The sequence below is a fragment of the Neophocaena asiaeorientalis genome, unplaced genomic scaffold, assembly GCF_003031525.2.
Source record: "Neophocaena asiaeorientalis asiaeorientalis breed wild unplaced genomic scaffold, Neophocaena_asiaeorientalis_V1.1 scaffold629, whole genome shotgun sequence".
Taxonomy (NCBI): domain Eukaryota; kingdom Metazoa; phylum Chordata; class Mammalia; order Artiodactyla; family Phocoenidae; genus Neophocaena; species Neophocaena asiaeorientalis.
In genome coordinates, this window is record NW_020175468.1 from 5894147 (window position 1) to 5907950 (window position 13804).

The 13804-nt window shown below is 37.9% G+C and overlaps 1 protein-coding gene across 1 annotated transcript in view; it reads right to left on the bottom strand.

Annotated features, from left to right (window-relative positions):
- Nucleotides 1–1795: 1795 nt before the first annotated feature.
- Nucleotides 1796–13804, bottom strand: part of ZNF283 (zinc finger protein 283) — a 19253-nt gene continuing 7244 nt past the window's right edge. Inside the window, 1 exon segment of the mRNA XM_024768578.1 lies at nt 1796–4511. Within this exon segment, the coding sequence (XP_024624346.1) occupies nt 2809–4511 (1703 nt within the window). The 3' untranslated portion in view covers nt 1796–2808.

Here is a 13804-nt window from a genome sequence, read left to right on the forward strand (position 1 = left end):
GTTTTCTGCAAAATCTCTAATTGTTTCAATTTTCTCTTTGATTCAGAACTTATACATACATATGATTATACATTCCCAAAAGTAGCTGACCAAGGTTCACTAATCCTACTAGTTGTATAATGGGTCTTTATAATGGAGAACTCTAGCAGTCACCATCTTTATTTTTTAATTATTTATTTTATTTTATTTTTGGCTGCGTTGGGTCTTCGTTGCTGCATGCAGGCTTTCTTTAGTTGCAGTGAACAAGAGCTACTTTTCGTTGCAGTGTGCAGGCTTCTCATTGCGATGGTTTCTCTTGTTGCAAAGCACGGGCTCTAGGCATATGGACTTCAGTAGTTGCAGCACATGGGCTCTGTAGTTGTGGCTTGCGGGCTCTAGAGCGCAGGCTCAGTAGTTATGGTGCATGGGCTTAGTTGCTCTGTGGCATGTGGGATCTTCCTGGATCAGGGATCGAACCCATGTCCCCTGCATTGGCAGGCAGATTGTTAACCACTGCGCCACTAGGGAAGTCCAGCAATCACCATCTTAATGATCAAACGTAGCATTGGTGATAGTGGAGAAAATGGATATTAATTGCTTATGATGTCTTTCAGTAAAATTACATGTCACCTCCTATGAATTGTTCTGGTGGAAAATGTTTAATCCTGTAACTCTAACTTGATTTTATGAGAGATATGAAGGATAGAGGTACAAATTAAGTTTCACTATGAGAGAACAAACAAAATCTAGAATGTATGGCATTCTATAAAACAGCTTTCCTGAAATCTTCAAAAAGTCTGTTCAAGACTAAAATCTAGAGACATGACAACCAAATGCCATGTGTGAATAGATATTCAGAAAGCAAAAATGGCCAAATGTTTAGAATTCTTGATTCCATGTAGAGAGTAGATGGATGTTCATTATACTGTCCTTTACATTTTTCTGAATGTCTAAAAAATGATCATAATAAACTTTTGGTAAAGAATTCCAAAATGGACAGTTTTCTTTTTGTTCTCTTTAATTTCTAATTTACCTCGAAAAGTGAGTGGAGAATTTTAATTACTACTTGTCTGTTGGGATTCATTACAACAAATTGCTTCACATTTCTCTCTGATTCTTCTCCAGGTATAATCCCAACATCTTAACACTTACTAAATCCAAAATGTTTCTTTTTAGTCTTAATTTTTGATGCAGCTTAAGGGATAAATTATGAATAAAAATTCTCTCAAATTCTTTACATTTTATTAGGTCTTTTATCCAGAATGCACTATCTGAAATTCAAATGGATGAGTGGTTATGGGTACTTTTCTTAATTATACGAAATGGGCATTCCTCTCCTAAGACTTCGCCAGTAGTAATATTTATGATGATGATAATAAGAATAGTAAGTAGTGAGCACAGGTGACATACTAGATACTCTTCCAAGGATTTGACCCATACTACATCAATCCAATCTCTACAACAGCACTATTACAGAGCTACCATCACCAGCATTTTAAACATGATGCCCAGAGGGGATAAGCAGTTTGCCCAACATCCTACAAGTAATAAGGAGGTAGAATGGTGATAAAAATAAGTATGGTTGGGCTTCCCTGGTGGCGCAGTGGTTGAGAGTCCGCCTGCCGATGCAGGGGACACGGGTTCATGCCCCGGTCCGGGAAGATCCCACATGCCGCAGAGCGGCTAGGTCCGTGAACCATGGCTGCTGAGCCTGCGCATCCGGAGCCTGTGCTCCGCGACGAGGTGGGGGTGGGGGTGGGGGCGCGACAGTGAGAGGCCCGTGTACCGAAAAATTTTTTAAAGTATGGTTTCTGCCATGGATAAGGTGTTTCCTACATTTGTGATATTAACAGGGTTATTCTCTAGGAAGAGTTTGCTGAAGTTTAACAAAGACTGAATAGTGTTGGAAAGCTTCTATACATTCACTAAATCAACATATCTGGTATAAATTCTGTATGCTCTTATGGGCAAAAGGAAATTGTAATTCCCACATTAGCCAAATCTTCCTATGGAATGAATATTCTGCTACTTTAATCAGGGAGGTAACAAGGGAGGGATTTCTTGTTCTAATTAAGTCACACTGTGACTTGTCTCATGTTTTAAAAAGTGTGAATGCTGTCTCTCAAATTATCTAGGAAAGGACAAACTTTTTGCTTTTAATTTCCAATCATTCATCGACTGATACTTTTGTAAAATATCAGACTGCTATAAAAGTTTCCAGACACTTACTCTCACTTTCTGCATTTATCTCATGATTGACAGGTAACAATTCTGTGGACTGGCAAAAAGTCTCTGGCCAATAGTTTGAGTAGCACTTGTCTAAAAGCCTTCCTACAATTCTAATTCAAAGGACTTCTCATTTGGATGAATTCCCTGATGTATTCTAAGATGTTTACCATGTCTACAAGTCTTCCCACATTCCTTATATTCACAGGATTTCACAGCAGTATGAATTCTCTGATATGCAGGGCAAGAACCAAATTAAATTTAGATCCTTCCCTTAAAGAGTAATGAGCATTTTTCCAATGTTTATGAGACTTTGCACCATGAATTAAATAAAGATCTTTACACATTCCCTACATTTAAATGGCTTCACATCAGTGTAAATGTTCAATAAGATCATACAGAAGTCTAAAGGACTTTTCATATTCCTCATGTTCAAAATATTTCTCACTAGTATGAATTTTCTGGTATCAAGTGAATTGTCCATACACAGGTAAGGCTTTTGCACATTCCCTACATTAATACGGTTTCTCAAGAGTAAGACTTCTCCTCATGTTAAGTAAGTTGTCTGTACGGACACAAAAATATGTTTTCACATCTCTTCAATCATAAAGTTTCAGCAGCAACAACTGTCTTATTTGAGTAAGCTGTCCATATAAAGACTTCCCCACATTCTTTATATTTGTAGGGTTTATCATTATTATTAGTTCTTTCATGTTGAACATGGCTTGAGCCACAAGTAAATGTCTTTCCAAATTCCTTACATTGATAAGGTTTCTTGCCAGTATGAAATCTCTGATGAACATGAAGTTGATAGCCACTATCAAAGGCCTTCCCACAGTCTTTACATTCATAGGATTTCTCACCAGTATGAACCCTCTCATGTTTAACAAGGCTTGAACCCCAACTAAAGGCCTTCCCACATTCCTTACATTTAAAAGGTTTCTCACCAGTATGGATTTTCTGATGTTGAGTAAGGTGATAGCCTCGACTAAAGGCCTTTCCACATTCTTTACATTCATAGGATTTCTCACCAGTATGGATTCTCTCATGTTGAACCAGACTTGAGCCACAATTAAAAGTCTTCCCACATTCCTTACATTCATAGGGTTTCTTGCCAGTATGAAATATCTGATGTCGAGTAAGTTGATAGCCACTACCAAAGGCCTTTCCACATTCTTTACATTCATAGGATTTCTCACCAGTATGGATTCTCTCATGTTTAACAAGGCTTGAACCCCAACTAAAGGCCTTCCCACAATCTTTACATTCAAAGGGTTTCTCACCAGTATGGATTTTCTGATGTTGAGTAAGGTGATAGCCTCGACTAAAGGCCTTTCCTCATTCTTTACATTCATAAGATTTCTCACCAGTATGGATTCTCTCATGTTGAACCAGACTTGAGCCACAATTAAAAGACTTCCCACATTCCTTACATTCATAGGGTTTCTTGCCAGTATGAAATAACTGATGTCGAGTAAGTTGATAGCCCCAACAAAAAGCCTTTCCACATATTTTACATACATAAGGTTTCTTACCAGTGTGGATTTTATGATGCTGAGTAAGTTGATAGCCACGACTGAAGGCCTTCCCACATTCTTTACATTTATAAGGTTTCTCACCTGTATGAATTATCTCATGTTTAGCAAGGCTTGAGCCCCAAAAAAAGGCCTTTCCACATTCTTTACATTCATAAGATTTCACACCAATATGAATTTTCTGATGTTGAGTAAGGTGATAGCCACGACTGAAGGCCTTCCCACATTCTTTACATTCATAGGGCTTCTCGCCAGTATGAATTCTCTCATGTTTAACAAGGCTTGATCCCCAACTAAAGGTCTTCCCACATTCCTTACATTCATAAGGTTTCTCACCAGTATGAAATCTCTGATGCACAGTGAGTTGATAGGCACTTAAAAAGTCTTTCCCACATTCTTTACATTCAAAATGTTTTTCAGCCATATGAATTCTCTCATGCTGAACAAGTTTTGAGCCATGACTACAAGCCTTCCCACATTCCTTACAAACGTAGGGTTTCTCTTGATTATGAATTTTTTGATGTGCAGTAAGAGATTTATGTTTTCTGTAAGTAGGCACTTTTTCATAGCTGATTATCATTTGATTGAAGTATCCCTCTTGATGTCCCTGGAGGCCCTCAAATCTTCTCTTACACTTCCAATTATTTTTGAAAAGGAATGCCTCAAAGCCAAGGGTTTTACTTCTTTCCTTTATCTCCTGTTGGGGAAAATTTATTTCAAAAATGTCCTTTTTTGCAAATGTATTTTTGGTCTCATATGTTGACTCCAACTCTGAAAGAAAACAAGAAAACCACACATTTTATTGCCTTTACCAGAAAAAAAGCCCTTTATAGTAGAAATAAAGACAAATTGAAAAGAATACCCATAAGTGAACTCAATCAGGAGACTTACTGAATTCCTAAGCACAAGCCTCTCCCCTGTCCAACAACAAACTCAGCTTTGATTTTTCAGTTCTTGTGATATTAATGTTCTGATATGACAGTTTTCTGGAGGATTCCACAAAGATCACTTTAACAAGTCCCTCATCTTCCTGTGTAAATGATCTCTTAAACCAAAATGTGCCCTTCCACCAGTCAAGTCACTGGGCAAAGGATATTAGGATTTGAGTTCAGGGCTGCTCAGGTGACTGGAATTTGTGGTTCAAGATTTATCAGAGAAAGAAGTCATGCAAAGAAGTTCCGGGAATCTATACAGGGATTCTCCCTTGGATCTGTAACCGAATGTCGTTATGCATCCACAAGGTGCCTCTCCACAATGTGACTGGGGTACTCTCAGAGATTCTAGAGGTTGTACACTGGAGTGCCAACCCAACCTGAATGGAAAGACCTCAGTGAACACCCTCAAGCATTTATCTGATGCCTCTCAAAGGCCATATACTGAAAGTAAGAACCACACCCTGGAGTAGTAGTGCTCAAATTTTTTGGTCTCAGTATCTCTTATACTCTTAAATATTGGTAAATCCCTTGCTTGCACATGCGTAAGTATATTTGAAATACAAAATATACAAATCTAGTATTTTTGCCTATTGGTGATTGTATAATATTTTGGTTGAGCTATTAAATGGTGGATGAGTACTGTGGATGTGATTGTGGGAAGTAATTTTTAAACTGCACTAACTATTACTCTTTTATGTAACAATGTCTTATTGCTTTGTATACATTTACATTTGGGTGTAAAGACTGTGTGTATATCCAAAAGGAAGCCACAGTATTTAAATTGACCAACCTAATATTACAACTACTTTGAGATGACCAAATGTCAACTAAAAGGAGTACAGTTTTGTACAACTTAGCACCAACAAATAGTTCAACAAATTTGAATTGGGGGCTTCCCTGGTGGCGCAGTGGTTGAGAGTCCGCCTGCCGACGCAGGGGACACGGGTTCGTGCCCCGGTCTGGGAGGATCCCACATGCTGCAGAGCGGCTGGGCCCGTGAGCCATGGTCGCTAAGCCTGCGCGTCCAGAGCCTGTGCTCCGCAACGGGATAGGCCACAACAGTGAGAGGCCCGCATACAGGAAAAAAAAAAAAAAAAGAATTGGGCTTGTATTATAATTACTTGGACTTGAATGTTAAGTGTAATGCTTAACAGTGTTAGTAAATGAATACAGGTTTAACTTCTTTTTAGATGTTTAAAAAAAAAGCACTGAGAACCCAAAAGAGGTTTTGTTTATGTGGGTTATATCTTTTGATATTTACCATATTAGAAATTTAAATAGAAATTTAAAGATTTATTATTTTAAAGTGACAATAAATCATTAAATGTTAACAAATAATATTAAATAATTAAATTTTCCCAAACAAAAGAATTAATGAATTATTGTTTTAATCTTCTGCAAATCTCTTTAATATCTGGTATAACAGACGACAACTGGATTCTCACATCTGCTTTTGCATTCAATCTGTAGCAATGCTATTTTGGTTGAAGGATATGAAGAAAATCCAGCCTCTCACAGATGTGTAATTGTAAAATGGCAGAATAGTCTATGAACCTGTTCAGGTAATTTTGGGTGTTATTCTTTGATACTATAGTAAAAATTGAGACATGGCGGTTTCTTAAAGATTAGTTCCAATGTGGAATATGCAACCATACTGGTGAACTTTTCATACTACGTTACATTAAAATCCATTGCACTTTGGATGATTTTTTATCCATGCATAATTTTGTACTATGTACTGGTTATCTGAAAAACAGTGGTTCACTGAGTTATGCAGATCTTTGAAATGCTGACATATTTCATTACATGATATCAAAATATCACGTTAATAATATCACCTCACCAGAAATTTTTTTATTTATTGGGAAGCTGTAAATCTCAAAATAATAGATATAAGCTTCACACAATTCTAATTTTTACTTAAAAGTTTGAATTTTATCATTGGCAACAAATACTTTTAGTTGTTCTTCAAGTGACAGGCTCATTTACAAGAAAATGTTTTCCAAATACCCAAGCCTAAAGAACCATAGTTTGTCTCATTCTTCCAAGGGAAAAAAAAACCAAAAACAAAACCAAAACTGTGTTCCATGAAAAAAGTAGCTAGTTTAACTCACAATTCAAACATCGGCACAGGTGGTTTCCCTCAAGGCAACCACTGCACCTTAGTATACAGCAAAAGAACTTAATGGAGACTTCCCATTTCATCATACAGAATATTCTAAAAATGTATCCTCAAGGGTCAAGATTTAATAAAATGAAGCCCCAGAGCAGGGTACTAAAGGTCAACCAGCATGAGGAGGGTTTCAGTATAAAAGGGTTGTCCTATGTCAGGAGTCAGAATGCAAGCAGAGTAAGGACAAGTGTCTGTGTGTGAGTGACCTGGTATGGGTTGTCACAGCCCAAGTGGGATGAGACAGGCAATCACATGATCAAGGTGGTGGTGGTGGTGTTGATAATAGAAGACTGGTTACATATAGAGAGTTTGATCAAATAAGTACAGTTGTCCCTTGGGATCCTTGGGGGACTGGCTCCAGAACCCACCTCAGAACCCATACCTGAGGATGCTAAGTCCCATAATCGGCCCTCCTTTTCCACAGATGCAGAACACATAGAAATGAAGGGTCAACTGTATATTTATTGAAAAATAATCTGCATATAAGTGGACCTGCATAGTTCAAACCCATGTAGTTCAAGGGTTGACAATAAATACATTAAGGATAATGGAACCCAGGTTTTTCACTGTCAGAAAAGGGAGTTAGAAATATGGAAAGTGAATAAGCTGAAATGAAACCTGTACTTTGAAATGGAATTGAAGATAACTGTATGAACTCATGGTTTCAATCTATAGATGTAAATGTGTGTGCATGTATATGTATGTATGCATATAAACATATTCCCTCTGTCCACTGAGAGGGCCTAGGGACAGCCATCCCCCAGCAGCAATGAGCAAATCTAGTACCCAGATTCTGGCTTCTAAATAGCATTCTCAACTAAAAGGAACCAGGACACCTTGAAGAAATGGCTGACTTTAGGGCTGGAGCAGGGAAAGTGCAAGATGAGCCTGGAACATGGTGTGGGGAAGAAAATAAGGAGGTGCTCTAAGTGTGATGGAGACATGCCAAAGGACACAGAAACCACTGCTGAGAGAATTCCCACTGGTCAAATCCAGGACCAGCTTCAAAATAAAAAATGGGAAGAACAGATTACAACCCACTGACTAGAAATCCAACATATGAATAAGTTGAAAGTTTGAAGAGGAATATAATACTTAATAGTCTCAAAGTTCCTCCTCACAAAAGGCTCATTAAAGGAAAAAAGATTAACTTTACAGGGAGGAGGCCTGTGGACACTACCATAATTACCTGCTCAAAGTAAGCATCATCAATAATGACAAATCATTTGCTCCACCTGACAGAATGCAAGGAGAACACACCAACAGTTCTGTGATACTCCTGCCAAAGATGCATAATCCAAATCTAATCATGAGGAAAGAGCAGACAAACCCAAACTGAAGAACACTGTACAAAATAACAGGGCTAGAATCTTCAGAAGTAACAAGAAATGGGTATTTTGATAGGGGATGCATTAAATCTCTAGACTGCTTTGGGTAGTATGGTCATGTTAACAATATTAATTCTTGTAATCCAAGAGCATGGGATATCTTTCCATTTCTTTGAATCATTTTTAATTTCCTTTATCAATGTTTTATAGTTTTCAGCATACAGGTCTTTCACCTCCTTGGTTAAGTTTATTCCTAGGTACTTTTTTTTGGACATGATTTTAAATGGATTTTTTTTTTTTTTTTACTTTCTGGTATTCCACTGTTAGTGTAAAGAAATGCAACATTTTCTGTATACTAATCTTGCATCCTGCTACCTTGCTGAATTTATTTTTTAGTTCTGATAGTTTTTGTGTGAAGTCTTTATGGTTCTTTATATGGAGTATCGTGTCATTTGCAAATAGTGACAATTTTACCTCTTCCCTTCCAATTTGGATACCTTTTATTTCTTTTTCTTGTCTGAATTCTGTGGCTAGGACTTCCAATACTTTGTTGAATAGAAGTGGTGGGAGTGGGCATCCTTGTCTGGTTCCTGAGGTTAGTGAGAAGGCTTTCAGCTTTTCACCACTGAATACTATTGATATGTTGGCTGTGGGTCTGTTGTAAATGGCTTTTATTATGTTGAGATATGTTCCCTCTATACCCACTTTAGTGAGAGTTTTTATCAAGAACGGATGTTGAATTTTATCAAATGCTTTTTCTGTGTCTATTGAGATGATCATGTGGTTTTTCTCTTTTCTTTTGTTAATGTGGTGTATGTATCACAGTGATTGATTTGCATATGTTGAACCAGCCTTGTGACCCTGGAACGAAACCAACTGACCATGGAGTATGATCCTTTTTATGTATTGTTGGATTCAGTTTGCTAATATTTTGTTGAGAATTTTTGCATCTATATTCATCAATGATATTGGCCTGTAATCTTTTTTTGTAGTGTCTTTGTCTGGTTTTGGTATCAAGGTGATGATGGCTTTATAGAATGAATTTGGAAGCATTCCCTCTTCAATCTTTTGGAGTAGTTTGAGAAGGACAGGTAGAAGTTCTTCTTTGTATGTTTGGTATAATCCCCCAGAGAAGCCATGCAGTCCTGGACTTTTTGTTTGCGTGGAGTTTTTTTAAATTACAGATCCTATTTCATTTCTAGTGATCAGTCTCTTCAAGTTATCTGCTTCTTCTTGATTCAGTTTTGGCAGGCTGTATGTTTCTAGAAATTTGTCCATTTCTTCTAGGTTGTCCAATTTGTTGGCATATAACTGTTCATAGTGTTCTCTTATGATTTTTTGTATTTTCATGGTATTGGTTGTTGTTTCTCCTCTTTCATTTCTTATTTCGTTTATTTGGGTTGTGTATCTCTTTTCTTCTTGGTGAGCCTCGCTAGAGGTTCGTTGATTTTGTTTATCTTTTCAAAAAACCAGCTCCTGGTTTTATTGACCTTTTCTATTGTTGTTTTGATCTTTTTTATTTATTTCCTCTCTGATCTTTATTGTGTCCTTCCTCCTGCTGACTTTGGGTTTTGTTTGTTCTTCTTTTTCTAATTCTTTTAGGTGGTGGGTTAGGTTGTTTATTTGAAATTTTTCTTATATCTTGAGGAAGGCCTGTATCACTGTGAACTTCTTAGAACTGCTTTGGTGCATCCCATTCATTTGTAAGTTGTGTTTTCATTGTTGTTTGTCTCAGTTTTCACAGAACTAGAACAAATAAACCTAAAATTTATACAGAACCACAAAAGACCCAGAATTGAAAAAGTAATCCTGAGAGGAAAAACAGCTGGAGGCATAACTCTTCCAGACTTAAGACAATATTACAAAGCTACAATAATCAAAACAGCATGGTATTAGCACAAAAACAGACATGTTGATCAATGCAACAGAATACAGAGCCCAGAAATAAACCCATACATCTATGGTCAATTAATCTATGACAAAGTAGACAAGACATACAATGAAAAAAAGACAGTCTCTTCAACAGTGGTGTTGGGAAAGCTGAACAGCTACATGTAAATCAATGAAATCAGAACACTCCCTCACACCATATACAAAATGATTTAAAGACGTAAATATTAAGACATGACATCATAAAACTCCTAGAAGAGAAACAGGCAAAACATTCCTGGACATAAATCGTAGAGATATTTTTTTAGACCAGTCTCCCAAGGCAAGAGAAATAAAAGCAAAAATAAACAAATGGGACCTAATCAAACTTAAAAGCTTTTGCATAACAAAAGAAATCATCAACAAAATGAAAAGACAACACACAGAGTGGGAGAAAATATTTGCAAATGATGCGACCAACAGGGGTTAATTTCCAAAATATACAAACAGCTCAAACAAATCAGTATTAAAAAAACAAATGACCCAATCAAAAAATAGGCAGAAGACCTAAATAGACATTTTTCCAAAGAAGACATACAGATGGCCAACAGGCACATGAAAGAATGCTCAACATCAGTAAGTACTAGAGAAATGCAAATCAAAACTGCAATGAGGTATCACCTCACACTGATCAGAATGGCCACCATCAAAAAGTCTACATGGGGCTTCCCTGGTGGCGCAGTGGTTGAGAGTCCGCCTGCCGATGCAGGGGACACGGGTTCGTGTCCTGGTCTGGGAGGATCCCACATGCCGTGGAGCGGCTGGGCCCGTGAGCCATGGCTGCTGAGCCTGCGCGTCCGGAGCCTGTGCTCCGCAATAGGAGAGGCCACAACAGTGAGAGGCCCGCGTACCACAAAAAAACAAAACAAAACAAAACAAAAAAAAGTCTACAAATAATAAATGCTGGAGAGGGTGTGGAGAAAAGGGAACCCTCATACAGTGTTGGTAGGAATATAAATTGGTGCACTCACTATGGAAAACAGTATGGAGGTTTCTTAAACAACTAAAAATAGAGCTACCATATGATCCAGTAATCCCATTCCTGGGCATACATTCCAAAAAGATGAAAACTCCAATTCAGAAAGATACATGCACCCCAATGTTTATAGTGGCACTATTTACAAGAGCCAAGGCATGGAAACAACCCAAGTGCCCATCAAAACACAATTCGTTTTAAAAGATGTGGTGTATATACACAACGGAATATTACTCAGCCATAAAAAAGAAAGAAATATTGCCATTTGCAGCAACATGGATGGACCTAGAGAATATCATATTAAGTGAAGTAAGTCAGAGAAAGACAAATATTATATGATATCACTTATATGTGGAATCTAAGAAATAGTACAAATGCATCTATATACAAAACAGAAGCAGACTCACAGACATAGAAAACAAACTTATGGTTACCAAAGGGGAAAGTGGTGGGGGGGATAAATTAGGAATATAGCATTAACAGATACAAACTACTATACACAGAATAAACAACAAGGATTTACTGTACAGCATAAGGAACTATAGTCAATATCTTGTAATAACCTATAATGGAATATAATCTAAAAATATATATATTCTTAAGACAAAAACCCCAAAACTCTGTACTGTCTAGCCCTTGCCTATCTCCGTGACCCAAATTCTTAGCACATGCTCCTTTACTAACTCTACCCTGGCCTTCTTAGAGTTCCTCCAATAAAGTTCCTTACCAACCTTAGGGCCTTTGCCATTCACTGTGATTGATATATTCCTCCCCCAGGTATTCATGTAACTTGATCCCAGGCTTCATGTCTCTATTCAAGAAAGCTTTCCCTGACCATATTATCTGAATTGGCCCTATCAATTCTCATCATTTTCTATTCTCTTACGCTGTTTGCCTCTCCTGAACATGTTTCATTACATGATACTGTTTATCTACTTGTTTACTTATTTTATGTTTCTCCTCAACTACATAAAGTGCATGAGAATAAGCAAGTTATCCATCTTGTTCCTGATTGTATTAATAGTGCCCAGTACAATGCCTGGCTAGGAGTAGGCACTCCAAATGTTTGAAGAATTTATGAATGAATATGTATATTTATTCACATACACACACAAATGCAAAAGAGCTGGAAAGCACCTGCATCCAACATGTAAGTAAAATGGTTCCATTGGGAACAAAAAAGAACACTTTCCTCACTGAAATGGGAGGGAATTATAAGAAGAAAAACAAGAAGCCTGGGAAATGAGATGAAGATGAAGTTCCTTTTGTAGCTCAAACTGAGATCTCTATCTCCTCCCAGGCCTTGGTCCTTCATAAGGAGTTTCCAAATACCATCCCAGCTGTTCCCCCTTCTCCTCCTCTGTGACCTGTGAGGTTGTTCCTGCACTGATGGTTCCCTCCTGCCTTTGCCTTCCTGGAATCTGACTTCTTGTACCCCACCCACCCCTCAACTACCCAGGGCTCTTCTCCTTGCTCTAATAATGTCATCATATCTGGCTTAGAAATGGAGTGTGTGCTTGCAAGAAAAGAAATGCCAAATGGTGTAAGGGTTTTGCTGTGTTTTTTTTTTAATTATAAGGGCAAAACATTTGGTTAAATTTGCAATAAAGTAAAGGTAAAAATAATATTGATGAAGACTTCAGAGAAGAGAAGGATGGTGGGAATTAAGAACATTAGATCATATAAATAGGAAAATGATCTTGTTGTAGACTCATTCAGGTTCTATCTCTTTAGAGCAAACAGAACACAGTGGTTAAGAACACAGATTCTGGAGCCAGACTTCCTAGGTTCAGTTGTTGCCACTGCATCCCCACCAGCTGTGTGACCTCGGGAGGGCACTTAAACTGTATGTGCCTCAGTAATCTCATCTATAAAAAGGGTTAAAAATAGTATCGACCTCATGGGGATCCTGTAAAAGTTAAATACGTTCATGTATTTGCTCTGCTTAGAACAGGGCCTGGTTTATAGTAAGCACAATGTTAACTATTACCATTATTATTGTTACTGTTGTTATTTTGCTTAAGTGGAAACAAGTTTTGTGAGACATTTCTAGGATTTAACTTAGTGTAGGATTTAACTTTGTAAAGTGCAAAGTTCACAGATTGTAACTTTCAACTTCAAATATGTTGGAAGTAAAGGAACGTATTCACTTAGTATGAATTTCTGTTCATTCAATCCACTGCTACATAAATTGGAGAGGCTCTTTTGAAAGCCAGAGTATGTCAGGATCCTGGTTCTAGCTGTACTCCCCATACATGGGTCAGAATATAACAAAGAGCAGCGATTCTTTAGTATGCATAAAAATCACCTGGGGATCTTGTGTAAATGTAGATTCTGTTCTGCAGCTCTGGGGTAGGACTCAACGAGCTGCATTTCTAACAAGGCCCGGGACTTCCCTGCTGGTGCAGTGGTTAAGAATCCACCTGCCGAATAAAGATGCAGACTTAGAGAACAGACTTGAGGACATGGGGCCAGGGTGGGAGTAGGGGGCTGGGGGCTGGGATGAAGTGAGAGAGTAGCACTGACATATACATACTTCCAAATGTAAAATGGATGACTAGTGGGAAGCTGCTGCACAGCACAGGGAGATCAGCTCCATGCTTTGTGATGACCTAGAGGGGTGGGACAGGGAGGATGGGAGGGAGGTTCCTTAGAGGGAGGAGATATGTATACTTATAGCTGATTCACTTTGTTGTACAACAGAAACTAATGCAACATTGTAA